This window comes from Embiotoca jacksoni, unplaced genomic scaffold, assembly GCF_022577435.1.
Source record: "Embiotoca jacksoni isolate LCO1_2020_lvr unplaced genomic scaffold, fEmbJac1.0.p SCAF_16, whole genome shotgun sequence".
Classification (NCBI taxonomy): domain Eukaryota; kingdom Metazoa; phylum Chordata; class Actinopteri; family Embiotocidae; genus Embiotoca; species Embiotoca jacksoni.
In genome coordinates, this window is record NW_027185296.1 from 14,199,186 (window position 1) to 14,226,198 (window position 27,013).

At 42.8% G+C, this 27,013-nt stretch overlaps 1 protein-coding gene across 1 annotated transcript; it reads right to left on the minus strand.

Moving 5' to 3' along the window:
• Positions 1–9,044: 9,044 nt before the first annotated feature.
• On the minus strand, positions 9,045–24,932 carry LOC138199108 (desmoglein-2.1-like). The gene is made up of 14 exons (XM_069151054.1): positions 24,743–24,932; positions 23,285–23,410; positions 22,342–22,500; positions 22,106–22,247; positions 21,115–21,275; positions 19,597–19,731; positions 19,142–19,327; positions 14,725–15,194; positions 14,475–14,617; positions 13,993–14,214; positions 12,504–12,746; positions 12,276–12,406; positions 11,865–12,167; positions 9,045–11,554 (listed from the first exon to the last, which is right to left on the minus strand). Exons 1-14 carry the CDS (start codon positions 24,785–24,787, stop codon positions 10,454–10,456), a joined length of 3,567 nt encoding a protein of 1,188 aa, XP_069007155.1. The 5' UTR covers positions 24,788–24,932; the 3' UTR covers positions 9,045–10,453.
• Positions 24,933–27,013: the final 2,081 nt, after the last annotated feature.

The window sequence follows — 27,013 nt, forward strand, 5'->3', positions numbered from 1 at the left end:
TTTAAGTACCTGATTGATGCACATAAAACCTGCATAGTCATGGGGACGAGGTTGTGCCCAGCTGATGCCGACTCAAAATGCAGAACGGCAATGTCTCCAGAGGAAGATGCTGTAACAACCACTCACACACTAAGTGGGGTTTTATGACATTAGCATGCTAATATGATCAGAACAAAATTGCTAATGGAGCCAAATTACGACTACAAATTTTGTACGGGTTAAAATTTTGGAGCCCAGAAGTGGAAGAAAAAAATTGACAAACTAAATAAGTAAGTCACATATCAGAAGCCATCACTGCTCAATTAAATCAATCTCGGTTTCAACTTCAAAGGACACAGGACGACAACTTGTTCTGTTGTGAATGTTTATTAACTTTTCATCTACAAAGTACAAATGAAATGACTAAAATAACACAATTTGACCAAGCAAATGGACAGGAATGAACTTCAGTGAATTTTGGGTAATTGTTAAAGAGATGATACGACAGTCTACTGTGAAATTGTACCAATAACTCATACCAACAGCACAAAGTACAGAGAAATTAACCCAGCACATGAATTTCAAACATTTGTACACATCATGAATGATTAATTGATTCAAAGAAAGAGAAAACTTAGACGAGGAGTTCATACTTTGGTGCTTATCATCGTCTTTCTTTCCTCTGTGCAGTAAACTGTCCATGTCAATTGAGGATGAGGTCCTTTTGTGTTCCTGCAATAGAATGTACGTAATGTATTTTGACTTTTATGCTTGGTCGCATTAAGTCCACAAGCAACCTGTAAAAAAAGTCTGAGTTGCCAGGAGGCAAGTCATGAAATAGTAATGGTTTTGCATTTTGGATTTTATGAGAGGGGGAGATAAAAAGTATTTAGGTCTGTAAAGCAAACTGGAATTTAGTCAGTTCGATCCCATCATTGGCCATTGCTGATGAACTGTGACATTTCTGAATAATCATAAAACAACGCGACAGCTTAGGTTGATGGGAATGTGATCAGTTTTGCAGGTTTTGGTCATTAAAGTATTGGAATAATTAAAATCTTAACACTGGATGAAAAGTTGGTTGATGATGATGATGATGACGACCAACATCGATGGTATGTACAGTAGAAAATGTTGTGCCAGTCCGTAGATAAGATGTTGAGCGATTGAATATATATTAACATATTATACCAAATATCATAATGGAGAGAAAAAAAATAGTTTATCATAAACTTATGGCAGTTATGTAAGTCTTACATAGTAAAAAAAACCCTGAATATAAATGTGTTAGTGGTAAAGACCCCACATGAGATTAAAAGGCTGGTACTCCCTGCCAGTCTTCTACCTCTTGATGAGTTGTTGACATCACATGTGAGATCCGCCTGGGCTTCATGGGAGTCATTGGGGTAAAACGGGTCATGGTGTCCATGGAGTTTGGATCGTTAACCCACCCAGCCATCCTGTGAGTTGTTTGGATTACGTGGGTCCTGGAGTGAATGGGTTTTAATCTTTCTGAGCAGAAGTTGGAGGACTGAATGGTAAGTGGCTGATAAATGGTGTCGTAGACCTCCAGCGCGACAGATCAGCTGCCCTACGCTGCTTGTTGTCTCTCTGACCAATATATTACAATAATACAGGTTCATCCACAGTTACTGAGATCACTGCAACCTCATCAAAGCTGCAGACTTAAAAAGACTGAAAACATTGTATTTGGTACGAAACACCCTGCGCTCTAGACCTCATCTGAACCTGATGCTGAACAATGTCATTTTTCAGCAATAGGTGTTATGTTAATGGGTCTTGGTGTTATTTTCATTGTAAACAGTGATAAACAAGGCATATTGATTTTCTTGCTGTGAAAATGGGGGTATGTCTGCTACAAACCAAACCCATCCTGCAGACTCTAAACCGCCGACTAGTTTTATCACATTTAACGTTTTGCTCAATGATCATTTTGGATGCTCCAAAGAGGTTTGCAGAAAAACTGCAGTTTGGTCAGAGCAGAGCAGCTCGTTTTGCTCTTCAATGCCCTCAATGTTTAAAGGTAAATAATATGCATGTCAAACTCTAATGAAGGGTGCACTACAAATCCATATTAGTGGGTATGTTTAGATTAAAGCCATGTTATTAAAGTGGCTCTCTTTTCACCTGGCTAGATCACCGTGGTAACTTCTTCTGCAATCTAAACCCTGTTCGGAGCAGACTATGTTCAAGATATCGGATCAAAACGTACAACAGTACCACCTACGGGCCAATCAATTCTCTCGGAAAATGTCATAACCAATTGTAGGAGATCCCGTGGAGCTTGTGCGTGAAGGGAGGCAGTCCATGAGATATAAATTCAATTTCTGCAAGTGTGGACAGATCACAATAAATCTCCTGTCTGCTCACCGTCAGTTCGTCTGTTTACCTACTCGACATCACGTCCCGTAAGTCTGTTCTGTCTCTGTTCTCGAGAAACTCCGGTTCGCGGAGGAGTGGTGTGTTTTCCGGTTTGCTCTCACTGCCTGGGAGAAATAAATACCTGGTTCCAAAGAGACTTTGCTGTGTGTCTGCATTTGGGTCCATTTATCAACACACCTCATAACAGATCCTATCAAACAATCATAAAAAACGAATTAAAACAGGGTACAAAAAAAATAAGAATTGATCACTAAAATCAGCAAAAGCTCTCTTATAAAAGTATGTTTTAAGAAGAGATTTATTTAAAAGATGTCACTGACTCTGCAGACCTTATTTTCTCAGGCAGCTCCTTCCATAATTTGGGGGCTCTGACTGAAAACGCTTCGTCACCTTTAGTTTTAACACCAAACACCGAAAACGGGCGTGATCTGGTCTCTTCTCCTGGTTTTAGTTCTTCAACAGCTTCAACCTCTGTACTTTAAAAGACAGTGACCATTATCCCTTCACCATAAACACCTCATGCCACATCCCTCAATGACTTTAGATTCATAGGTCTTACACCTTCACTCAGTATATGTATGGAGAGTCTAGTGCAGGGGTCTCAAACTCGCGGCCCGCGGGCCAATTGTGGCCCACGAGACGATATTTTGTGGCCCCCACCTTAATATGAAAGTTTAATGTTAGTGCGGCCCGCGAGTTTTCTATGAATGACACTTTCCAGTGTTGTGTGCGGAGCTGAACGAACCGACCAATCACGGTGGGTATACGGCTCTCGGGGGCGGGACATCGACCGGGCTCGATGCAATCAGAGCAACATTTCTCAATGAGTGAAAGTGACAGCAGCGTTGCCATGGAGAGTTTTCTTCCGGGCCTGGCTGGCTGCCTCGTTTCTATCAGGCAAACGTGGACATCCGTCCCAGCGCGCTGCGTTCACAACACTTCAAAAACAAGTTGTTTAAGTTGCTGCCCAGCGGGACATTATACGTATATATGTCTCTCTCTGACAAAATAAATCAAAGTGATGCGTACGCGGCGAGATAAAAGAAAGAAATAATGTAGTCTAACGTGGTCTGCAGTCACATACCGACACCTGTCCGTCGGCAATAACAGTCCCCGATAACCCGGACCAATTATAGGGTCGCACCGTTATTTGGGGGTCATTATTTTGTTATTTGCATTGCCTCACACGATGAACACTACATCTATTTCTAGATGATGTCATAAACACGGCTAAACACGACAGTGACACCAAGTGGAATTAAAATATATCCCACAGCCCCAAACATGTCTTTTTCAAAGCCTGCAGTGAAGAGAAAGGTTGGTGATGAGCACAGACAATCCCAGGGAAAGTGGGAGATGCAATATCTCTTTGTTGAGCACAGGGGCACCCCGACGTGTCTTATTTACACAGAGAAAGTTGGGGTGCACGAGGAATACAATTTGAAACGTCATTACACAACTAGACATGCTGAGGAGTATGTAAAATACCAGGGAGATGAGAGAGGAAGCGCTGCCAGGTCTCCAGCAGCAAGGAGTAGGCAAGAGAAGCCATGTTCAGAAGAACAGTTCATGTTCTTCAATGTTCCATTCATGTTCAGGACAATTCATGTTCAGAAGAACCCATTGAGGTTAAAGAACTGTTAATAAAGACGTTTAAATCTGAATACAGCAGATATAGAAGACTGAAGAAACCACATAGTTGCTGACGAGAGAAATCTAATTATTATTATTTTATTTATTACTGATTTATTTACTTATTTACTTATTAATTCTTAATTTGTTTATTTATTTTTTCATCTTATTTTGTGTTAAAAAAATAAAAAATAAAGACATTTGAGAAGATTGGAATTTTTTTTTAACAAAGCTTTTCTTGTGGAATACCCGATGCGGCCCAGCCTCACCCAGACTCTGCCTCCAGCGGCCCCCAAGTAAATTAAGTTTGAGACCCCTGCTCTAGTGTGTAAAGAACTGTCATCTCAAACAGCTGAGTTCATGGGCCCCATGCAGTTATCTCTCTTGAATAAAGTTTCTTGGATGAACTGCCATCTAAGCAAAGCTAACACTTGTGTGTATTCTTTGTCTTCTTTGCCTTCCACAGCGTCCAGCCGCACCTCCTCTTAAAGCGCTTCCGTGACCCGATCAGCAGCAGCCTGGCCTCTGGGTTGGGGAGTTTCTGGGAGAACGTTCTCAGTGTGTGTGCATCAAAAACACCCTTTTTGTCTTGTTCTGAATACATGCAGTCCTCAGAGATGTGTACTATCTTGCCTGCAGTTCTCAATATAATCAAATGAATGTAGTTCAACAGAAGTGACCTCTGCCTTATTAAATATGCAGATGACATGGTCCTGGTCTCCTGCCAGACTTTGGACAGCGCCGCCTACTGGCAGTACACCAGAAACCTCTCCTCCAGGTTTGACAGGAGCTTTTTAGATCTTAATGTAACCAAGACCCATGAGCCGGCAGCTATGACGTCTGACCTCCTGTGTATAAAGTCTGCATGCTCCCTACCTCCTTTGTCAGATTGTCGTCATTGTTACCGCCAAGCTGGTTGTCTCTGCGCTCCATCCTGAGTCGAGTAGGTTTTATGTTTGACCTCTTTTCCTCCTTCTGGACTTTGTTTTTCCCCCTTCTGGACTTTGTTTTTCCCAACTGTTGCCTGTAAATATGTGAAAATAGTAAAGGAATGGTAAGTACTTGTATAGGGCTTTATCACCTTTTGGTCGCAAAGCTCTTTAACATGGTTTTCCCATTCACCCACTAATGAGATAGATCACCATGCAAGGTGCTGCCATCAGGAGAACATTCACATACTGATGGTTCACCATCGGGAGCAACTTAGGGTTCAGTGTCTTGCTCTAGGACACTTAGGCATGTGGACAGAAGGAGCTGGGGATTGAACCACCAACCGTCTGATTAGTGTGCAACCCACTCTACCGTCTGAGCCACAGCCTCCCTGAATCAAACTTCACATTTTGTTGTGCATTTGAGTCCAAACCCCCGAATCTGTGACACCTGAAGTTGAATGTAAATAACACTATATGAGCCTCTCATGATTTTGGTGATTTGTAAAATTGTTTTTTCTGGGATCTCAACTATGAGGTTACGTTTTTAAGATTTAAGTATACAAATAATATAAAAAAAAGTGATGGAATTAATTATTCATGTGAAAGGCTACAGACATACACAGTTTCTGTTTGTATTTACAGTTTATACATGTGATCACGACATCACAATTATAAGCAAATTGTTCATCTTCAGTGTAACCGTGTTCAGGTGGTAAATAAGGAACAACTGGGGCTGTTGAATAATTGATGAACACAAGTGGAGCATGTTGGGTCTGGTTCCGTATATATAAGGCCAGTTACCCGATCCAAACTTTGTGGGTTTTGTGAGGAGAAGGTTGATGCGTAAAAGAAACCGCTCGGAACACAGACGTTATTAAATGTGCTAAAGAAGCCAGCATAAATTTTGCAGTTCGACTGCCTATTTTTGCTGATATGTAACGGCCTGTAATTATTTGTCAGTATTAACATGCTTAATTTTGAATTTAATCTGTTCATTTGACCATTTAGATTGCAGCGTGTCCACAGTGTCAGAGTTAGCAGGCAAATATTAAAGAGAAAAAGGACTACAATCCAATAGAAGTAAAAGTAAATCATGGAATACTCTTGTGATCTTTCACACACATAAACTGCTGTATTAAACCTGTCCTTTTTAATTTTTAGGGAATGGAACCTCTGGAACTTGTTGGCATGGACTTTGTGGGAAAGTATATTTGTGTAATGGTTGATTATTTCACCAAATCTGCAGAGGGTTACCCACTGAAGAGCAAAACAGCAGATGAGGTCACCAATTATATTCTTGATTTCTTTTACAAATTTGATGCACCTAAAAAGCTGCTAACAGACCAGGGCTCTGCATTCTTTAACAAGGTACAGTAGTGATACAGATGGAGTCCTAAATATGTAAGTGCAGCTGTGCTGATTTATGTATTGTTTGTCACACAAAACCTTTCAAGGTGAACTATGGCTTGAGTGAGAAGCTGGGGATTGATGGGAGCCTGTGTTCCCCCTACCATCCACAGACTAATGGTCCTGTAGAAAACATAAATGGTACAATTCAAAGATATATTTGTTAGCAACTTGAATGAAAAGAATTGTTGAAAATGGGCTGCATTGATCGGCTTATCCTACTTGCTCACGTCTGTTCTTTAATTTTTTTTATCCTAAGATCCCGAAACAAACTGGTCTCGGATCATCCTAAAACTATGGACAAATATCTACAGGTCACTATGTCTGCCCTCCGGACAAAAAAGCAGCTGATCACCAAATACAGTCCCTATTTCCTCATGTTTGGAAGTGAGACGAGGTATCCCCCCAAAGTACTACAGGAGTACAAGGTAAAAGGCTTTAATATTCATTCAACATAAAACATGTTGTAAACAATAACTATTTAGCTTGCAGAACAAATTTAGCTGGGAAAGGAAATCCAGTATGCTGTGCACCAGGATGGGGGTAGCCAGGTTGAGGCTTGAAATTGACGAGTGGGTAAGAAGGTGAACTTTACGAAGGATCAATGTTCATCTGGAAGACTGGAAAGCCCCTTGTAGGGGTTACCTCAACATCACTGGGGGAACTGTTGCACTCATTCACATAATTTAATCGTAAATGTGTTTTAATGCTACAAACTTAGGTTAGGTTAGGTTAGGTTAGGTAGTTACTTTGTTAATCCCCGAGGGGAAATTTTTTTCACGACAGCAGCATACAGAAGCAATAGATAGTAATAGAACAATAGAAAAGCAATAAAATAGCACACCTTACACGCCTGCCTTACATATTTTAACATGAGTCTAGTTTAGGCAAGGCAAGTTTATTTGTAGAGCACATTTCAACAACAAGGCAATTCAAAGTGCTTCACATAAAACCATTAAAACAATCAAAACATCAGGGAAAAGAAAGGAAAAAAAACAATTAAGAACAGTGATTAAAACATTACGCAAGCTAAAAATAGAATCCAATTTACAGTGCAGTTGAAAACATCCTCAACTCTGGTTGAGTGAAAGGCAGCAAACAGAAAAGTCTCCAGTCTTGATTTAAAGTATCTGAGAGTCTCAGCAGACCTGCAGCTTTCTGGGAGTTTGTTCCAGATATGTGGCGCATAGAAACTGAATGCTGCTTCTCCATGTTTCTGACTCTGGGAACAGAAAGGAGACCAGCAGACGACCTGAGGGGTCGGGAGGGTTCATAAGGTACCAGTAGATCAGAAATTTATTTTGGCCATAAACCAACAAAGGAACTTTGTCAACTTGGTGCCTTCAAATTTATTTTAACCTGAGTGGGCATTGAGTTCTTCATTATTCGTTTTTTGATGGCATTTTGGGAATACTGGGCTTCAAAGTTGAAAGCATTCTAAAGTATTAATTTAATATATCTATATGATATCGTCCTTCACGGGCCTTTTATAGAAGCATCGACTTCTTGTATGCAATTTTACTATCTGTCATTTATTTGCCTGGCTTCTTATAACCATGATGCAAGTCACTCAGAGACCACCAGGGGCCCAGCACTCCAGCTCAGCGTCGGTCCACGGAGACCACCAGGGGCCCAGCACTCCAGCTCAGCGTCGGTCCACGGAGACCACCAGGGGCCAAGCACTCCAGCTCAGCGTCGGTCCACGGAGACCACCAGGGGCCCAGCACTCCAGCTCAGCGTCGGTCCTCGGAGACCACCAGGGGCCCAGCACTCCAGCTCAGCGTCGGTCCACGGAGACCACCAGGGGCCCAGCACTCCAGCTCAGCGTCGGTCCTCGGAGACCACCAGGGGCCCAGCACTCCAGCTCAGCGTCGGTCCTCGGAGACCACCTGCCTGCCTGTATGTCACGACCCCGCCCAGATCCGAGCTACTTATGTTCCATAAGCTACATGTATGGAACATGGGGACGCTCACACCACCTCGTTTGGACCAGTCTGCCTCAGCTCCGGTCACCGGTCTGTTCCTGCTCTGGCCTCACTCTCCACCTCCGGACTCTGTCTGAGTACCTGCCCCGCCCCTGGGAGAAGCCCGGGTCGATAGTGACTGTTTATTGGCTTTCAGCCCTTCTGGACTTGGTCCTATGCTCACGCATGATTCCCTGGAATGTTTCCCCTGTTCTGTGTTTCAATAAAATACTCTTTATATCAAGTCAACTGCTGTGTTTTCTGCATTTGGGTGTTCTCTCACCACCTCATAATGTGTTTGTGTTTTTGGTTCTTAGAGCATTCATGAAAGAGAAAGGGCTCAATATATTAATGTGGAAGGGTGACACAGTGGCTAATCCACACCAAAGTTATGAATTGATTGTTTTCATTCTATAACAGTATGCAAAAAGGCCAGAAACTGTTATTTTCTTCCCTTAGGTGAAAGGAATGTGTCCAATACGCGTTGAGACTTCTCAGGGACTCTGGTAGGTAACGCAACAGCACTATGAAAGACTTCAGTGAGAATCTGTGATTTATTTTCCTGTTATCTCTTGTAAGCTACAAATATCCTCATAAATCTAGTTCTCTTTCAAATAATTGTCAAGTATTTTGACAGACGACCTGACAAACCTCTGCTTCCATTGTGAGGAGGCTAATGTGGAGAGTAAACAACCTGGGTTTGTATTGTATTCAATGTTAATATATGTTTACATTGCAGCAAATTTTTTATTTTCTTTCTCCACAGATATCAGGTGATAGTTGTGACGGGTGGTTCCACCATGAATGCGTTGGCCAGCAGTGGAAGAAATTTCATTGTGAAGCCTGCTGAAACATCAAAGATAATAAACAATGTTAATGTTTGTGCTAATAGCATGTTGAGACGATCATAGCGACCATAAGTCGGCTTGAAATAGTTCGGACTGCACATTGGAACCAACAAGGAAAAATAGTTTATCGACACTGGACAAAAAGGATAAAGACCTCGGGAGCTCAGTGGACCCAGGAAAACAACATGGAGTTGCTGATCTCATCCTGACATTTCGAATCATTGATACCCAGGACTGAGGTGACAGGCTGACTGGAAGATACAAATTTGGATGGACTCTGGAACAGGACATTTCTGGAAGGTCTGGACTGGAGCAGGACCCCAGCAGGTGGTGTAAGATGCTGTAACGGGACAGAATGAGTGTCCTGATCAGTGGACGGAGATTGATCCAAGTCACTGAGTACCTTAATTCTGATTGCCGTATTACGTAAACACTGAAAATCACAGCTTCCAGTTCAGCAACTTTCTATTAGCTGAAGGCATCCAGAGCAGTCCAGAAGAAAGGTAAGTGGGGGCATCAACTTAGGCTAACTTAATCACCAGGCTGAAAAACAAACCAAGGCTAAGTGAGCTACAATAGAGGTAGTCCAGTCTTATCCCCCCCAAAAAGGGTGTGATTGGTAAAATTCTTGCATTAAAATTAACCACACAAATAAAATTAGTTAGAATAAAAATACCACACCAGAAAGTTTTGTTAAAATCTGTTTAAAGTCAGTTTTTAGTAAAATATTTTGCAAGGCTTAGAACCGGTCTTCCAAAAAGAGGAAGTGGTCTGAAAACTTTCTGAATCCATAGATATAAAAACAAAAACCTTCACCCCAATCCAATACATCCAATTCAACACACAGGCAGTGTTTAAAACAACAAGCGATACCACAATACAATAAAACAAAAACCAGCTTAAAAAAACAACCTGAAGATGAAACAGAAGTAAATCATAACATCGCTACTGAACATGATGAAGGGTGTACATGAAGAAGAGAAGGCAAAGCTAAGTTACTTAAGTCAACTTGGATCAAGCGGGGAGGTGGGGGGGGGGGGGTTATCATTTACAATCTTTATTATTTATAGAGACCATTTACCTGCAATGTTTCCTCTGTTTTTGGTGCTACACCACTTGCATTTTCAAATCTATAGGAGGTATTATTGGGAACCTGCATTCTCTTCATGAGCTGTATTACATTACTTGAGTCCCAGAAGTGTCCCATCACCACAAGGAACAGCACAACAAAAAAAATTGTCTTTATGGCATTTGGAGAAGGTTTACCGCTGTCCAGACAGTCTCTTATTCAGTGTATTTCTCTTGTCTCCTCTATCACCACCTTGCGCTGGATGGGGGTTGTGCTCACTGTGCTGGTTGAGGAGCGCAACCTGCTGCTGCTAGAGCCAGTGGATGGGCTTCTCTTGCTGCTGAGGACACTTTGAAAGCCAGACACCTCACTCTTCGGGGACAGACCTCTTGCGTCCTGAACCAGCTGCCCTACGCTGCCTGTTGTCTCTCCGACCACCATGACTCTCTGAGATCCTGAAAGCCCTCCTGACTGTAGAGTACCTCCCTGAACAAGGCAGGTCTGGCTTCCATTTAGCATTTTCATTGACCCTGCAGGGACCCTACCCTCAACAACCATCATAGGCTGGGAGCCAGAGAGTCTTCCGGACTGGATCAGATTGGTAGAACTCCCGTGGACCCCACTCCTCTCCAGCAGCACCATGCCAGGAACCTGGGATTGTCCACCAGACATCAGTGTCTGCCCCTGAACGATTAATGCTTGGGAAGGTCTAGCCTGGGTGTCATTAACCAGTACCATGCCTGGAAGGTTGGTGACTGGTGCCTCGGCCAGCAGCATAGTGTTTTGAACCTGTGGCTGGACTACATAGTGCATTGGCTGTAACACAGGGGTGGTGGTGTAGTAGACAGGTTGCTGCTGCTGCTGCTGCTGGAAAAAGAGCATCTGGCCTTGATTTGCCATCCCTGTGTTCACTGTGGTCATCCCTTCCCTCATCGTGGCCACGTTTTCCTTCACCATTTGAGAATGCTTAGTTGTCTCCTTGACAACAGTCTGCTCAGCTTTAGGGATGGGTGGTTGCAGCTTGGCTGGAGGGGGTAGGTTTTGGGCAGTCACCAAACTTGATACGGAGGACTGAGTGTTGATAGAAGCTCTTGGAAGCATAGGAAAGACTTCTTTAACTTCAGTTGGGATCTTCTTGCCTCCGCACACCTCAGCAAGAGTCTTGAATTTCAGTCCAAGGTCATCGAGGAACTGCAGGTCATTGTCAGACTCCAGAAGGCTGCAGCAACCGACTGAGCCGGCAGCGGAGCCCTGGCCCTCATAGTCATACACCAACAGACCATCCTTCACTCCAAGGTTGTCATCTTCACTGCTCAGCTTCTGTTGATAAAGAAATGAAAATATTTACCAGGTTAGCTTTTCCAGGACTCTGTCTTATGCATCTACAAAGCAAGTTGTGTATTTATCTTGAAATAAACACATCAGTATCACCAAAATCTCAAAAAATAAATAAGTGCAAAGATTGTTATCTTTGAATTTAACAACAACGGTGCAAAAAAAGGACATGTCCATTAACACACATCACATAACTTTGCTTTGTGAGCCCTTTATAAAAGGTATTTAGAATTAATACCAAAGTCAGACTTTGCTCACAGTTGTTGAGCCTCTAACTGGTTGGCTGGTTCCTCACCTGATCGTAGTACTGTCCCAGGATGTGATCTGGCAGAGCTATGCCACCATCAATTCCTCCAGCTCCTGATTCTCTGCCCTCAGACTCATAGTAGAAGCCACTGCCCTCCTCCTGGTTCATCCCCCACATTCCTTCTCCGTAGGCGCTTGAAAAACGTTCTTGAAAGGCAACCCCATTCATCCCATTCATAGAAGGGATGGACTGTTGCAACTCCACAGGTGCCATTAATGAGCCTTTTTGACCTGCGCCCATGTATATAATATCTTCATCCATTTGTGATGGCATATTCAATAGTGGCACCTCCTGTAAGAGGCAGGGGAACCAAATGTTAGTGTATTGTGGTCAAAATGGCCACTTTAAAGCACAGACACTGTATGCCAATATTGCTGCACTCAACAGTGCGGTTCTCACCGTGTTCTCTCCCTGTCGCTCCGTATTGTAGTTAATGAGGTGTGACTTGGTATCAAAAGGCATCTCAGTAAAGAGGTCTGGAAAATCTGCAGCATCACCACATTGACAGCGGAGCAGCAGCAGAGGAATGACTAAAAAAATAACAGAGTTTTAGTCCAACTTAAAGGCTGCCAAAGTGTGGTGTGCAGCAGCTGTGATCCTCCAAAGGAGGCATCACGTCACACTTACGTAGTAACAGCAGCAGGCCCAGTAGTAGCAGTCCGATGCCTGCGGGTCCTAACACTGCTTTGTTGTCGGTTTGACTATTGGCTTCTTGTTTTCCACAAACCACTCCATCCTCACAGGTACAAACTTGGATCTTCATTTTCTGTGGTTCTGGACAGGCCTCTCCCTGCTGGTCCTTCACCACAAATTCTACCTTGTACAAACCAGGCCACACAGATTCCTGAGCCCTCAAGGTCACGGCAGTGTCTGTCAGGAACAAGACAAACAGGAAAAGTTCAGAAAAACCAAAGGCATTGTGCTACAATAAACAATGGTTTGGATAAAAGACTTGACTTTTGTTGCATGTCACTACCTGTTCCTTAGTGTCTCAAGAATAAAACTGTTGGTACTTTTGTGTCTTTTTTATTCAAGTATAAAATAGATGTGAGTTCATATTGACCTTGACCTCTGACCTTTGTTTACCAAATTCTAATCATTTAATTCTTGAGTCCAAGTGAATGTGTGTGAAATGTGATGAAATTCCATGAAAGCGTTCCTAAAATATCATGTTCACCAGGCCTCTGACATTTGACCACCAACGTCTAATCACCTTGGCGTCAAGACCAGGTGAACCTTTGTTCCAAGACATTGTCCAGATATCATGCTCACAGGGATAAGTCAACGTGAGCTGACAGTGACCTTGACTCTTGACCTTCAAAATTGTATGAGTTCATCCTTGAGCCCAATTAAATGTTTTTTTTTCCACATTTGAAGAGGTTTCCTCTAGGTGTTCCTGAGATCTCGTGTTCACGGTGGGAAATGGATGTGAACTCACAGTGACCTTGCCCTTTGACTTTTGACCAATAAAATCGTATCGATTGATCCACAAGTCAATGTTTGGACAGATAGATAGATAGATTGGGGCAGTGGGGCTCAGATAGGGAAGTGGAATTCCCACTAATTGAAGAGTTGGCGGTTCGACCCCCAACTCCTTCCTGTCCACATGCCAAAGTGTCCTTGGGAAAGACATTGAACCCCGAGTTGCTCCCGATGGTGGACCATTGGTGTGTGACTGTATTTTGGAGCTGCAGGTATTTCCCCCTTTATATCGAGCTGTTCTTTTCTCTCTTTGTTCTCCCCTCACACCAACAGGTACATGCAGATGGCAAAAGGAGTTTTTCTTCCAGCTACTGCTCATATGGAAATTTAATTATTGGATTCCTCTCTATCATGTTGAAAAATTATTTTGTAAAGATCTTTTTATGTTAAGTGCTTTGAAATGACTTGTGTTGTGATTTGATGCTATATAAATAATAGGAATTGATTGAAGTTATATGATTGTAGCCTAATGGATGTGAGGTAAGATGTCTGACTGGTTGTCATAATAAAAGTAATGGGATTATGCCAAGGCACATGGCCTGGCATGAGGGAGGCATCTGGGAAGAGAGTTTCTGTTGTCAATCCCTGTCTACTATTAAAACGTAGCTAGTCGTGGCAATGGTATTTTACTCACCATTGAGATGCTCGACTTTCCATTTTCCCTCAGTGCGTTCTGGAATGATCTCAAATTCAAAAGGAGCTCCGTTGGGGTATGCATCCTCATCGATGGCGTTTACAATAACGGCATTCGCAGAGGTACACATAGTGTGTATATTACTGGTCAGAACGGGACACTGGTCATTGAAATCTTCCACCTGGATTGCGATAGTGCCGGTGGCTGTTTTAGCAGGCATGTCTGTGATGGAAAAACAGATATAAACATATCATTCAGCATTTTCCTTTTCTTTTCTCTCTTCAGACACAAGTTCAGGGACAAACACTTCATTACCCCTGCTGATAGTCAGCTGTTAGAGCTGTTCATAATGTCATATCATATTGTTTCATAAAGAGTCTAGTGGCAGAGCTAACACTTGATGCTTGATGCGCTGGACCTTTCAGTTTCACGCTACTTTCAGTTAGTGTACAGCTCTCAGGTATAAAACATCTTAAGTGTACCTTCTGAAATGCAGAGCACTTCAGCAAAATATGTCCCATTGACCAGGGCTGGAGATTCTCTATCAGGCAACTTGGTCAGTTTGATCTCAGCTGTCTTTGGGTCGATGGTCAGCCAGTTGTCAGGGTCTGAGCCTTTGACATAGCTACAGCAGAAATATGATCAATCAGTTATTATTGTTGTGCAGATAAAGGGAAGCTGACATTGACGATTTATCTGTAGCGGCCTTCATGTGTTTGTGTTTGCACTGACCTGACATTCTCAGCTGGTTTTCCAGTGTCTCCATCTATTGCAGTGTAGCGGGCGATAACCTCATTCAAGTCGGTGTTACCTCCCTCTGTGACGGGAATAGCTTTGACTTTGGGATCAAAACGTGGCCCCTCAGGCTGATTCTTCACGTTGATTTTGATGGGATAGGATTTAAATGGTTTTCCTTTTGATGGTCGTCCAGACCCAGCTCCTCCAGCCGCTCCACTTCCACCAGCTGGTCCACTCCCGCCGCCACCACCCCCTCCCCCACCACCTCCTCCCCCAGCGCTCCCACCCCCCTCCCCTCCCGCTCCACCTCCATCTCCTCCACCTGCTCCATCTCCTCCACCCCCACCTCCTCCTCCCCCTCCATCTCCTCCACCTGCTCCTGTACCAGATCCATCAAATGGTGGCGCCTTGTTCTTCACAACTAGTCCAAGTTCAAGGTTCTTCACATCCTCATAATCCACAGCCTGTTAAATGGCAAAGAAGCACAAAGAACATAGATTATGTGGAAATGAAATTTTTGTCATGGTTAATAGTTTCTTGCAAGGCCTACTTTGCTAGGATCTGTGACAGCAGGCCCAAGCACCCGGTGACAGAGATGACACTAATAAAGCCTGGTGTGGCTCAGATACCAGATGTACCATGGTGGCTGCTGTATAATGTGCCCTCCACTTGAAAGACTACAACTAAAGATCACATGCATTCCAATTGGTCCCAGGCAGAGGTAGCGGCTTACAGTAATGAACCTCGCTACAAAAGCTGTCTCTGTGGATGTGAAACATAAGCTTTGTCGTGGCCACAAAGCTGCAGCTGGTACGGGACACAGAGCAGTAGCGACTACTTAGTAGGGCTGATAGTTTGGCTAATCTCTATGGATGACAAACTTTGGCGCCTAACTTCTGGTTAAGGCCTGGACTCTGGCTTTTGTTGGAGTTGCCCCAGGTTAGAAGGTTCAGGGGTTTCTCACAAGCCCTCAGATGAGTGTTGCTGTAATGGAGTTTTCCCGAGAACAAGATAATGTGTATGCAGCCTTCTTGGAGTCTGGATATCGGATTCTGGAGATGGTGCCACTTGGGAATTGTGCTAGTGGTACTGGCTGATTTGGAGGACTGGCCTCCAAACATGAGTGGTATCTTGTTCCTGTCATTGTTATCTATAACAAACAACTTTTGAGCTTTAAGTGGTTTACTCTTGGTACCATAAAACATTGGGCAAAATCTTGATAATCAAAATTGTAATCATTTCATCAAACCTGCAGTTGTAGTTTCAGTAAATAACTAATTGTAGTCTTGACATTCCAGTAAACACAGCATGAGAAGTTTTCTTTCCAATCTTTCCAGTTTAGAAAGGCATACAGTGGTGTATATAAGGTCTAGCAATTCACATTGCATGTCAGGGATGAAGTGTATAATAAAGTGTTCGAATGGGAAGGGGTTGAATCATTTGTGATTTCACGTTACATGTGATGTATATTGTGAACTCCACTAAATCTTCATCATCAAGGAACCACCCTTGATGATGAAGGTTCTATGGTGTGTTTAAGACTGAGCTTACATAGTTTGGGGATCATTCAAGATAACTGTTTTATATAAGATAAGCTCTTAGTTAAACCAAGTTGCTTTTGGAGACAATGCCCTCAACAACGCAGCCCCCACATACACTGAGACACAAAAGCCCATCCATTGAGGTGGCGTTTCTAGGAGAAGCAATTCACGACACTCTGATGAAAGGCAACTGATGGCGCTGCATCACCTCGCCTGGATAAGGGAAAACAGAGCACCTACTTGGAGCACGACCTTGAAGTTAAGCTTACAGGCAAGCATTTGGTGACGGTTGACACCGCTCAAAGAAGTGACATGAGGCTGCCAGCCTATGGGCCCAGCACCTGCATTGATAGGCATTGTTGTGGAGTGCACAGCAAGCTGGGCAGTGGGCTTGGCCATGGGCCTATGAATGCCAATTCCCTTGTGACAGTGACCAGCCACAGACCAGGGATGTCACCACTTTGGTGGGGAAAAAGCTGGACTTGGTGCAGGAGGTGGAACAGTAGTAACTAGATACTATTGGGCTCACTTCCACGCACAGCTCTGACTTAGTGTTCCAGGGTGAGAGGTGACGGGCAGGTATGAAAATGTCTAATATTAGTGATACATTTTGTGGGGATCGCTTCTAATCTATGGCTGTATGTCATTGACATTCAGGTAAAGAGAGGAGCTGAGGTGTCAACTTATCAGCATCTGGTGGTGAGCTGGATCAGATGGCAGGGGAGGCGGCTGGACAGACCTCATAAAATCCCAGTAAGTCAGAGTGTGAGTTAGGAACATCTGGCACAGGCCCCAGTCTGGGAGGTCTTTAACTCCCACCTCTGGAAAACCTTCTCATGCATCCTGGGGAAGGTTGGTGGCAAGGAATTCAAGTGGGCCATGTTCAAGGGCTCCATTGTGGATGCAGCTGGCAAGAGTTGAGGTGGGAAGGTCATCATTGCCTGTTGTGGCAGCAAACTGAGAACCCACGTGTGGACACTATTGGTGGTGGAACTTTTGAGTTTGGCTGGCCCAGGGATCTTCTCAAGCAGCAGAAAGGTACCGGGAGCGACAAAGGCTGAAGCTGTAGTTACTGCAAATGCTAAAACTTGGGTGTGGAAAGAGTTTGGGAAAAAACATGCATAATGACTTTTAGCTTCTCTGAAGGAAGTTCTATCAAATGAGCTGACGTCTCAGGGAAGGGACGGCAGGGCTTACCCCAGGTGGGTTTTTAGTAAGGGAGGAGAACTGTTGACTTCAACTGAGGATATCAACAGCGGTGGAAGGAGCACTTTGAGGAACTCCTGGACCTGACCAACATGTCCTCTGGAGAAAAGGCAAAGTCTGTGGACTCATTGAAAGGCTTACTTGTATATCTGGCAGGCGTCTCTGAGGTTAGGGAGATCCAAAAGTGGCACGGCACCAAGAGGAGATTAGAATAGCCTGAGATGGTGAAGACTTTGGACAGGTCAAGTCAGCCCAACAATATTCAATGTCACCCGGAGGCTCAGTACAGTGCCTTTGGACCAGCAGACCATCATGGTGGTTCCCCTTATTTAAAAAAGGGACTCGAGAAGGGTTGCTATCATTATTCGGGCGTCTCACTTCTCAGCATCCTGGAAAAAGGTTATGCTACGGTGCTGGAAATGAAGCTGCAACCTCAGATTCAAGAGGACCAATGTGGATTCCATGCTGGCTGTGGAATAGTGAACCAACTCTTTTCCCTTGCAAAGTTACTTGGGGGTTCATTGGAGTTTCTCATCCAGTATACATGTGCTATGTGGACTTGTGGAAGGCCTACAACCTTGTGGGATCTCGTGGGAAGCACTGTTGCAATATGGGGTTTTAAAGTCAAAGGATGAGGACGAGAATGTATGGTTTGTGTGGTATTGGGAATCTCAGGATCGCTTCTCTGCTTTTTGCAGATGATGTGGTGCCGTTGGCTTCATCAGGTTGTAACCAACAGCATAGCCCCGGACAGTTTGCTGCACAGTATAATGTGTCTGGGATTAGAGTCAGCACTTCCAAGTCAGAAGACATGATTCTTGGTTAGAAAAATGATGGATGGCACCCTTTAGGTTGGGACAGAGTTCTGACCCCAAGTGGAGGAGTTCATCCCGAGGCATTATTTACAAATGAGGGTAAGTTAGAGCAGGAGATGGACTCCTGGATTGGTGCAAAATCAGCAATAACCTTGCCATGCTTGGAGTTTAGGGTCTTGTCCAAGGATGCTTTGGCATTTGGACAGGAGAGCCTAGTGATTAAACCGCCAATCGTATGATAAGGGGGCAGCCTTCACCGTAATCTCCGAGCCACAGTGGGCCCTACCACCACAGACAGGTAGTAACTGAGAGAATTAGATTGTGAATAAAAGTAGCTTTTATTGAATTTTGAGTTGAGTTATGAGTTTCCTCCCCATGGTGGCCGGGCTCAGCTTTAGAGACAGGGTATGGAGCCCCATGACATTTGGAGGGAGCTTGGGGGCGGTAAAAAGAAATAGATTTTTAATTGCCAAATGAATTCATCTTTAAACTCTGCATTCAGCTCTTTGTCTTTCCCCACACCCACTAATCTTGATTAAATTAAACATGAATTCATCACTGCATAAATATGAAACGCATATTACAAGACAGAGCAGGACCAGAGCTTTCTAATGATGTCTGTCACATATAAGGTTTCCCCTTCAAAATAATCTGAAAGTATTATCAAATCAAATAATAGAAGATTTGGATAGCCTAAAGTGTTCAGAACAAAAAACAAAATATAGCATGAATGGTTAGCCCCTTGATGACCAGGATATGAGTTAAAAGGAAAAGGTATTCAAATTGTATAATTTCCCACAAAAGATGGAAAAACAGCAAATTTCTCTGAAATAATTAAAACTGCAGTACCTTGTCGAGCATTAAGATGCCCTCGTTGGTGAGGGGGTCTGTTTTAATGCTGAAATATCCGGCCTCATTGCCTTTGACAATATCATACACAGCTTCCCAGTTGTCCGTGCCATGCATGTCCAGGTCCTCTGATTTGATTCTCATCACCTCCACCCCATATGTGTTCTCGTCAATGCTTCCCTCATACTGCAAATAAAACATTAGGAAATGAAAGTAAGCGGGCTCATTTCCGTAATATTTATTTTAATTACACATTTGTTTGTGACTTAGATTTGTTACGTGATATCAACATATTAACATGTCCATATATTCTTTTCCATCAAACCTAAAAAATAGAAACCATGCAATCTAACACCCACCGCCTACCCCTCCACCCCCCATGGTAAGTTTTCCTACTTTCCTACTATGAGAATGTATAAAATGCTGATATAGAAGAGTGTGAGAAAGAAAGCTACCTCGTCCTTCTCCAGAGTGGGAACATTGTCATTCACATCACGGACATTGATGATAACCGTGCCGATTCCCGTGTTTCCCGTTGGTAGTCCATCTAAGTCTTGGCCTTTCACTGTCAAAATGTACTGATCTTTTTTCTGAAATAAAAAAATCAAGAAGTCTTTTAATTATTTGCAGAATAAATGACTTGCAACGATTGTACCACACATTTTCTGTGATGAACCTAATGCAAAATTTGATATTCTGAAAACTAAACATTAAACTATAATTCATTTCATAAAGTTGACTGAGTAGTTGTACCCAGGAGAGTAGCAATGCTCTAGTTTGCTATCATTTCCAGAAATCAGAGGATTCATAGCCAACGAACTTGTTCATGTCTGTCTCTCAAAATTGATTGAGTGCGGACAGACAATATCTACAGGATATTTTGGTCAAATTGCCAGTTACCATGAACAGAATTTATAGTAGCTTTAAGCCCTTAAGCCCTGGGCAAATGTCTGCCTGAAATGACTCCCAAACTCAGTCAGTTAGAGCCCCACAACTGGAAAGACAAAATTAAGAGCCTTGAGTTCTACGATACTCAAGATAATTTTTGAATATAATCAACTTAAAGTATGAACCCGGGTTCATGTTTTTTCATGGCCCTTCTCCGGAGCAAGCTGCTCGGACAGAGTGGTTGGCTGATCGCCATCGCACCTGCTTACGGCCTGCAGACCTTCTTATGCGTTTTAAGTCCTGAAAGCTGGCGCCCTGTTTTGTTGCTTTCTCCATGGTCATCAACCAAGTGGCAGTCAGACTCAAACTTCCCAACTCCCTGTGGATATACTCCACCTTTCATATTTCTAGGACCAAGCCTTCCAAGACTAGTGCCCTGGTTTCCTCTTCCAGACACCCTCCAGCCCGACGGATCATTGATGGTAAGCACGTCCTTACTATCAGGACGTTGTTGGCTGTCCATCACCAGGGATGAGACTGTGCTGTACCTCATGAACTGGTAGGGTTATGGTCCTCCATCTCAATCTTGTGTTCAGACCAAGCAAAGCGAATTTTCACCTGATGTTAGTCTTTTACGGCTATAGAGTTAGTCAGTCAAATGTTCCTAGGTTAACAAGTTTCAAGGATGAGGCATGCACCTCTCCTTATCCGGAAATTTTAAATATTCTGAAGGACCACTTGTTAAGAGGAGGACATCAGAATTGGAATGGCTACACACCTTTACAGTTGTCAGCCTATCTCTCCTCGATTGAAGTTTGTCAAAGATGGATGTGTTGCCACCCGAGGGGGTCTCGTTTTACTTTTTCACTCCAAAATGACGAGTTCCATCACAAAAAGTACAAAAATGGAAAGAAGTAAATAGGTACGAGGAAGGACTCCACCCCGCCATCATCACCTTTTCAACACCTGCTTGACTGGAAATGATTGAATTAACTGTCATTGATCATCTGAAAGAGTGAAGAGTTTCACTTTATGGTGTCGACCATAACTGTTAAAAACCAAGGAGCTGCTGGTGTGGTTCATACCTCTCTGTCCAGGATGGGCCTTTTGACGTAGATGGTCCCATTCGTGTTTATGGTGAATATGTCATCAGGTGGTTTCTGGTCTATGAGGGTATAGGCGATCTTAGAATTGATGTTCCCTGGTTCATCAGCATCAGTTGCCACAACAGTCATGACTGAAGTCCCTGTAAAACCAGTATTAAGTGACAGTAGTATAAGGTAATGTTATCAGCAGGACGTTTTTTTGTTGTTGTTCCAAGAATGTTCTTCCTCAAGGTAGAATATTATTCTCAAAAAACATTGTTGAAATATTTTGTGTAAACATTTCTAAACGTTCTTCCCTATCCATTGGATTTTGGCCAGACATCTTTATAATAATGTAGCTGTATGAGCTTACTAGCTGACGACACTAACATCTGTGGTGGTTTAAAACCGTGTATGTAAAAATAAACGTTTTATCACTGGGAATGCCGGGAAACTACCCACAGTCCCCTTTGGACTACTCCCCTGCCATTACCCAGCATGCCCCGATCCTTTGTAACCTACATGAATAAAGCAACCGACTTCACTGAGAGTTCCTTCAAACAGCACAGCCAACCAAACTTTTCCTGTATAAGCATTAGCTATAAATGGCCACTTGCTTAGTGTGTCTCAACTGATTATTATTGAACATCCTACTTCCTTCATCCTGATGTGTTTTGATGACAGGAAAACTGAATTTCTTTTCCTGGTTGATGTAAAACATGCACTAAAAGAAGCTGACACACATCACGGACAGTCCCAAAGTCAATAAGGCTGACCCTTAAACTGAATCGAACATGATCATTTTGTTTGCCTCATGCATTAGCACGAGGACAAACTTGCTTCCATGTGGCGTAATACACATTAGTGCCAATGTGTGTATTACACTGAGCTATAAGTTGGAGTGACACACCAAAAGACACGGCAATGTGCCAATAAAAGACGAGAAGAGGAACTTGAGGCTAAATGTAGAGTACACCCATTGTACACCCACCTGCAGGACAGAGCTCATCCACCTCCCCGGGCTTGATGTCTTTAAACACTGGATGGTTGTCGTTCACGTCTACAATCTTGAATTTTACATTGATGTCTCCCTCTGCCAGAAAGTTATTGGAGAACATAGAAAAACCCACCAGCTGAAACAGAAAATTCACATGTTGTTGTCTCTTACAAACATAATAATGTCTCACAGCTATGGATAAATCCTATGAAGGGAAATAAATGACTTACATTGTACTCACTGATCTCCTCCCTGTCCAGCAACCTGGTCAAACAAATACTTCCATTTTGAGGGTGAACTGTAAACACGTGGAATGGATATTGGCTTGCCCCAATGCCTTTAAGGTAGTAACGAACATTTCCTTTGCCATTATCCTTATCTGTATAAATCTGAAATACAGGAAAACACAGTATAATTCACATTCATATCAGTAGAGCCGAGGAAAACAAAAGTAAAACATCTGCACCAGAAAAACAACTGGTTGAAAAGGCTGAAAATGATTTACTGTGTCATAAAAAGAGAAAAAAACAAATGTAGTCTCAGGACTGTCCCTCAGTATTGCTTGTCAGGCTGCTTGTGAAAACGTTGAGGTGGTGACCTTTAGTGGCGGATGGTGTCGTTTTTTGTTACAGATAGTCGACTGAATGTTCGTGACACACATGCCGTGTTTTCACAATGGTGTGGTGACTATTTCCTGAACTGATTTAAGTTCAATTCTGCTGGGGGAGGTCACATGATCCTTTCCCCTCTCTTTCATGGTCCGTGCATTTATATGACACCATTACAACTCATTAACTTTGTGTCTTATGTCGCTCCCTGTAACTTTCTACCGGCATCTCTGCAGCTTCATGTTTCTGATCTGTAGTTACTGGTCCCACAAACCTTCCCATTTTATTGGCTCACTCTTTGCTCTTCTTCTCTCTTTCTGCTCTCCCTTCACTCCAACCGGTCGAGGCAGATGTTCTGAGTCTGGTTCTGTTGGAGGTTTCTTCCTCTTGAAAAGGGAGTTTTTCCTTCCAGCTGTTGCTCATGTGGGAATTGTTGAATTGCTGGGTTTCTATATGATATTTGAAGAGCTTAGCCTTACTATTTAAAGTGCCCTGAGATGACTCGTGATTAAATTGAATTGATTATTGAATTCCAGAGAGTTGAAGTCAAAGACCAATGACTTACCTTCGCAACAGGTTCCTTGCCATAGTCCTTATTTTCGATCAGTAGTTTTGGTGGGGTAATCCAGTGTCTTCTCTTTCTTACCAGACTGCCTCCAGAGCTGTGCCTCACCACAGCAACAGACTGGATCTGTAATACAGCACATGTAAGTGTTTCACTATGGCTCCTTACCGGACAGGGATTATTTTCAGATGGACCGTGGAAACTCGTGGAAAACATTTATTGACTTTGTTCAATGACTTTGAATTTGATGAGAAAAGTTAAATGGGAGTCTATGGAGCTGGAGGCTTTTTGGAGCCGACCTCTAGTGGCACTTGGTGGTATTGCAGCTTTACTTCTGCATCGGCCTAATTTGTCAGACCCGGAAGCTACGAACACTTTTAGATACACTTAATGGTTGAGCGTGGATGGTTTGGGGTGTGTGTGGGTGTGTGTGGGTGTTTCTTTGCGTGTGGGATTGTTTTTACTGGGAATGTGTAGCTCCTAGAGTTCAGTTCTTCCACTACTAAGTGATTTAATTACTCAGATGATGTATGGGGATGTCAGGATAAATGCATAAGTGTGATGTGAAGGAGTGGCCTCTCACCTTTCATGAGAGAGAAGAGCTCAGAGTCACTCACTAGGTATTTCACAATAAACGCTGAGTACGGAGCCAACTGGAATAACTCCAATCAACTCAATTGTGCCCCATTCTTTGGAAAAATGATCCCTTCATGTCATTGGTTTCAAATCACTGGATTCATATTCTATCTTTTTTTGTTTTTAGCCTTCACTTTCAACACAAGAACTTCAACTGTTTCATCTGAACTTACTTCTTGAATCAATTCGGAAACACCAAAAATAACAGTAAGTCAAATGAAAAGGTTTCAGAAACAACGTAGAACACTGATCCGGAGTCAGCGGAGGATGCTTGAAGCTTGTTTCAAAGACAAGAATACTTTGATGTTTCAATCATTTTCGGGAGTCAGGTAAATTATTATTAGCATTGTTTAATTAGATACATTTATGAAATAATTCAAGAGATATTGATGTGTCTTTCAGCTGCAGAATTCATTTCACAATGTAAAATCACATGAAATGACCTTTGTGCAGGTTTATAGACCTCTGATGTGATGGGTGAACACACTCAAGTTCATATTACAGACATTTGGATACAATGTTTTTTCATCTTTCTCACTACATTTTAGATTATCATTATTTTAAAACTGCTGCAACACAAACAACTGGGTTTATTAAGACGTTTTCTGAATAAGTTTCCAACGCAGCCTGTGAGGTGGGTGAAATGAGCCGCTTGCCTGCAGGCTGCCGAGATGAAGTTTGCACGACAGGGATTAGAAACAGCGTTAGAGATGCACAGAGGCTTCACAGAGCATCAGACATCACAAACGACACGAGAGCGTTAAGAAAACAGTTCGGTCTGTGAGAGAGGAAAAAAAAACACAAAACTCCTTTCAGACTCACCGCAAACAGAAGCAACATCAACACGGGCGAAGAAACCCAAATCATGACCGAAGAAAAGTCCCGAATCCTGGACAGGTGAACCAACAGAGTCCCGATGACGACAGTGTCTGACCACACTGAGGAGGGCACGACACTGAGGAGGAGACCACACTGAGGAGGGCACGACACTGAGGAGGAGACCACACTGAGGAGGAGATCACACTGAGGAGGAGACCACACTGAGGAGGGCACAACACTGAGGTGGAGAGGAGGAGTCCACACTTATGAAGTCTCCTCCTGCCCTCGGGTGCTGGAGGCTGCCAAACAAGTAAAGACTCAGGTGAATTTATTATTCTGAAAATCATTATGAAGTTTTAAATAATTTGCAATGGCTCCTAACCAAGGAAAGGGCTGTTTTTTAATATGTCCTCTGAAAATTTAAAGCTGTTTTACTTTCCGCTTCCTTTTGGAGAAAAAAACAACAATCAATTCAATTCTAGTGTAAAAATGGAAACCTGCTCATTCCTGTTCTTAAAGCATTACAAAGTTCATTTGTTGAAATGTTCAGGAGATTCCTGTTCACACCGACTGTGATTTTTAATGTTAATAATTTGTGGCATCTTTGAAGATAATTAAAGGCAAATAAACCCCAAAATCAAACCCCTCTGCCCTCGGTAAACACAGGTAAACACTGGATTGTGGTTAGACTGGCTGGACAGGGACTCAACAGCTCACTTGACAACAGTTGTGCTTTCATGTCAACATCATGAGATATTTCTCTGATTGATGTTGAGTGTGGTTATGCACAATTAACAAAAGTATTTGTTCTGTCATTCTACTTCTTTGGAAACTGATTTTGTGGTTTAAAGTCACCTGTTAAATACCTTCTGATGATCCACTGCGGTTGAGTTCACCAAAATACCAAAGGAGTTTGCTGCACCCACTTCAGCCATTCTGCTTGTTCTGTGGAAAACATGGCCCTGTGTCTATGTAGGCAGGTGATATTACAATAATACAGGTTCATCCACAGTTACTGAGATCACTGCAACCTCATCAAAGCTGCAGACTTAAAAAGACTGAAAACATTGTATTTGGTACGAAACACCCTGCGCTCTAGACCTCATCTGAACCTGATGCTGAACAATGTCATTTTTCAGCAATAGGTGTTATGTTAATGGGTCTTGGTGTTATTTTCATTGTAAACAGTGATAAACAAGGCATATTGATTTTCTTGCTGTGAAAATGGGGGTATGTCTGCTACAAACCAAACCCATCCTGCAGACTCTAAACCGCCGACTAGTTTTATCACATTTAACGTTTTGCTCAATGATCATTTTGGATGCTCCAAAGAGGTTTGCAGAAAAACTGCAGTTTGGTCAGAGCAGAGCAGCTCGTTTTGCTCTTCAATGCCCTCAATGTTTAAAGGTAAATAATATGCATGTCAAACTCTAATGAAGGGTGCACTACAAATCCATATTAGTGGGTATGTTTAGATTAAAGCCATGTTATTAAAGTGGCTCTCTTTTCACCTGGCTAGATCACCGTGGTAACTTCTTCTGCAATCTAAACCCTGTTCGGAGCAGACTATGTTCAAGATATCGGATCAAAACGTACAACAGTACCACCTACGGGCCAATCAATTCTCTCGGAAAATGTCATAACCAATTGTAGGAGATCCCGTGGAGCTTGTGCGTGAAGGGAGGCAGTCCATGAGATATAAATTCAATTTCTGCAAGTGTGGACAGATCACAATAAATCTCCTGTCTGCTCACCGTCAGTTCGTCTGTTTACCTACTCGACATCACGTCCCGTAAGTCTGTTCTGTCTCTGTTCTCGAGAAACTCCGGTTCGCGGAGGAGTGGTGTGTTTTCCGGTTTGCTCTCACTGCCTGGGAGAAATAAATACCTGGTTCCAAAGAGACTTTGCTGTGTGTCTGCATTTGGGTCCATTTATCAACACACCTCATAACAGATCCTATCAAACAATCATAAAAAACGAATTAAAACAGGGTACAAAAAAAATAAGAATTGATCACTAAAATCAGCAAAAGCTCTCTTATAAAAGTATGTTTTAAGAAGAGATTTATTTAAAAGATGTCACTGACTCTGCAGACCTTATTTTCTCAGGCAGCTCCTTCCATAATTTGGGGGCTCTGACTGAAAACGCTTCGTCACCTTTAGTTTTAACACCAAACACCGAAAACGGGCGTGATCTGGTCTCTTCTCCTGGTTTTAGTTCTTCAACAGCTTCAACCTCTGTACTTTAAAAGACAGTGACCATTATCCCTTCACC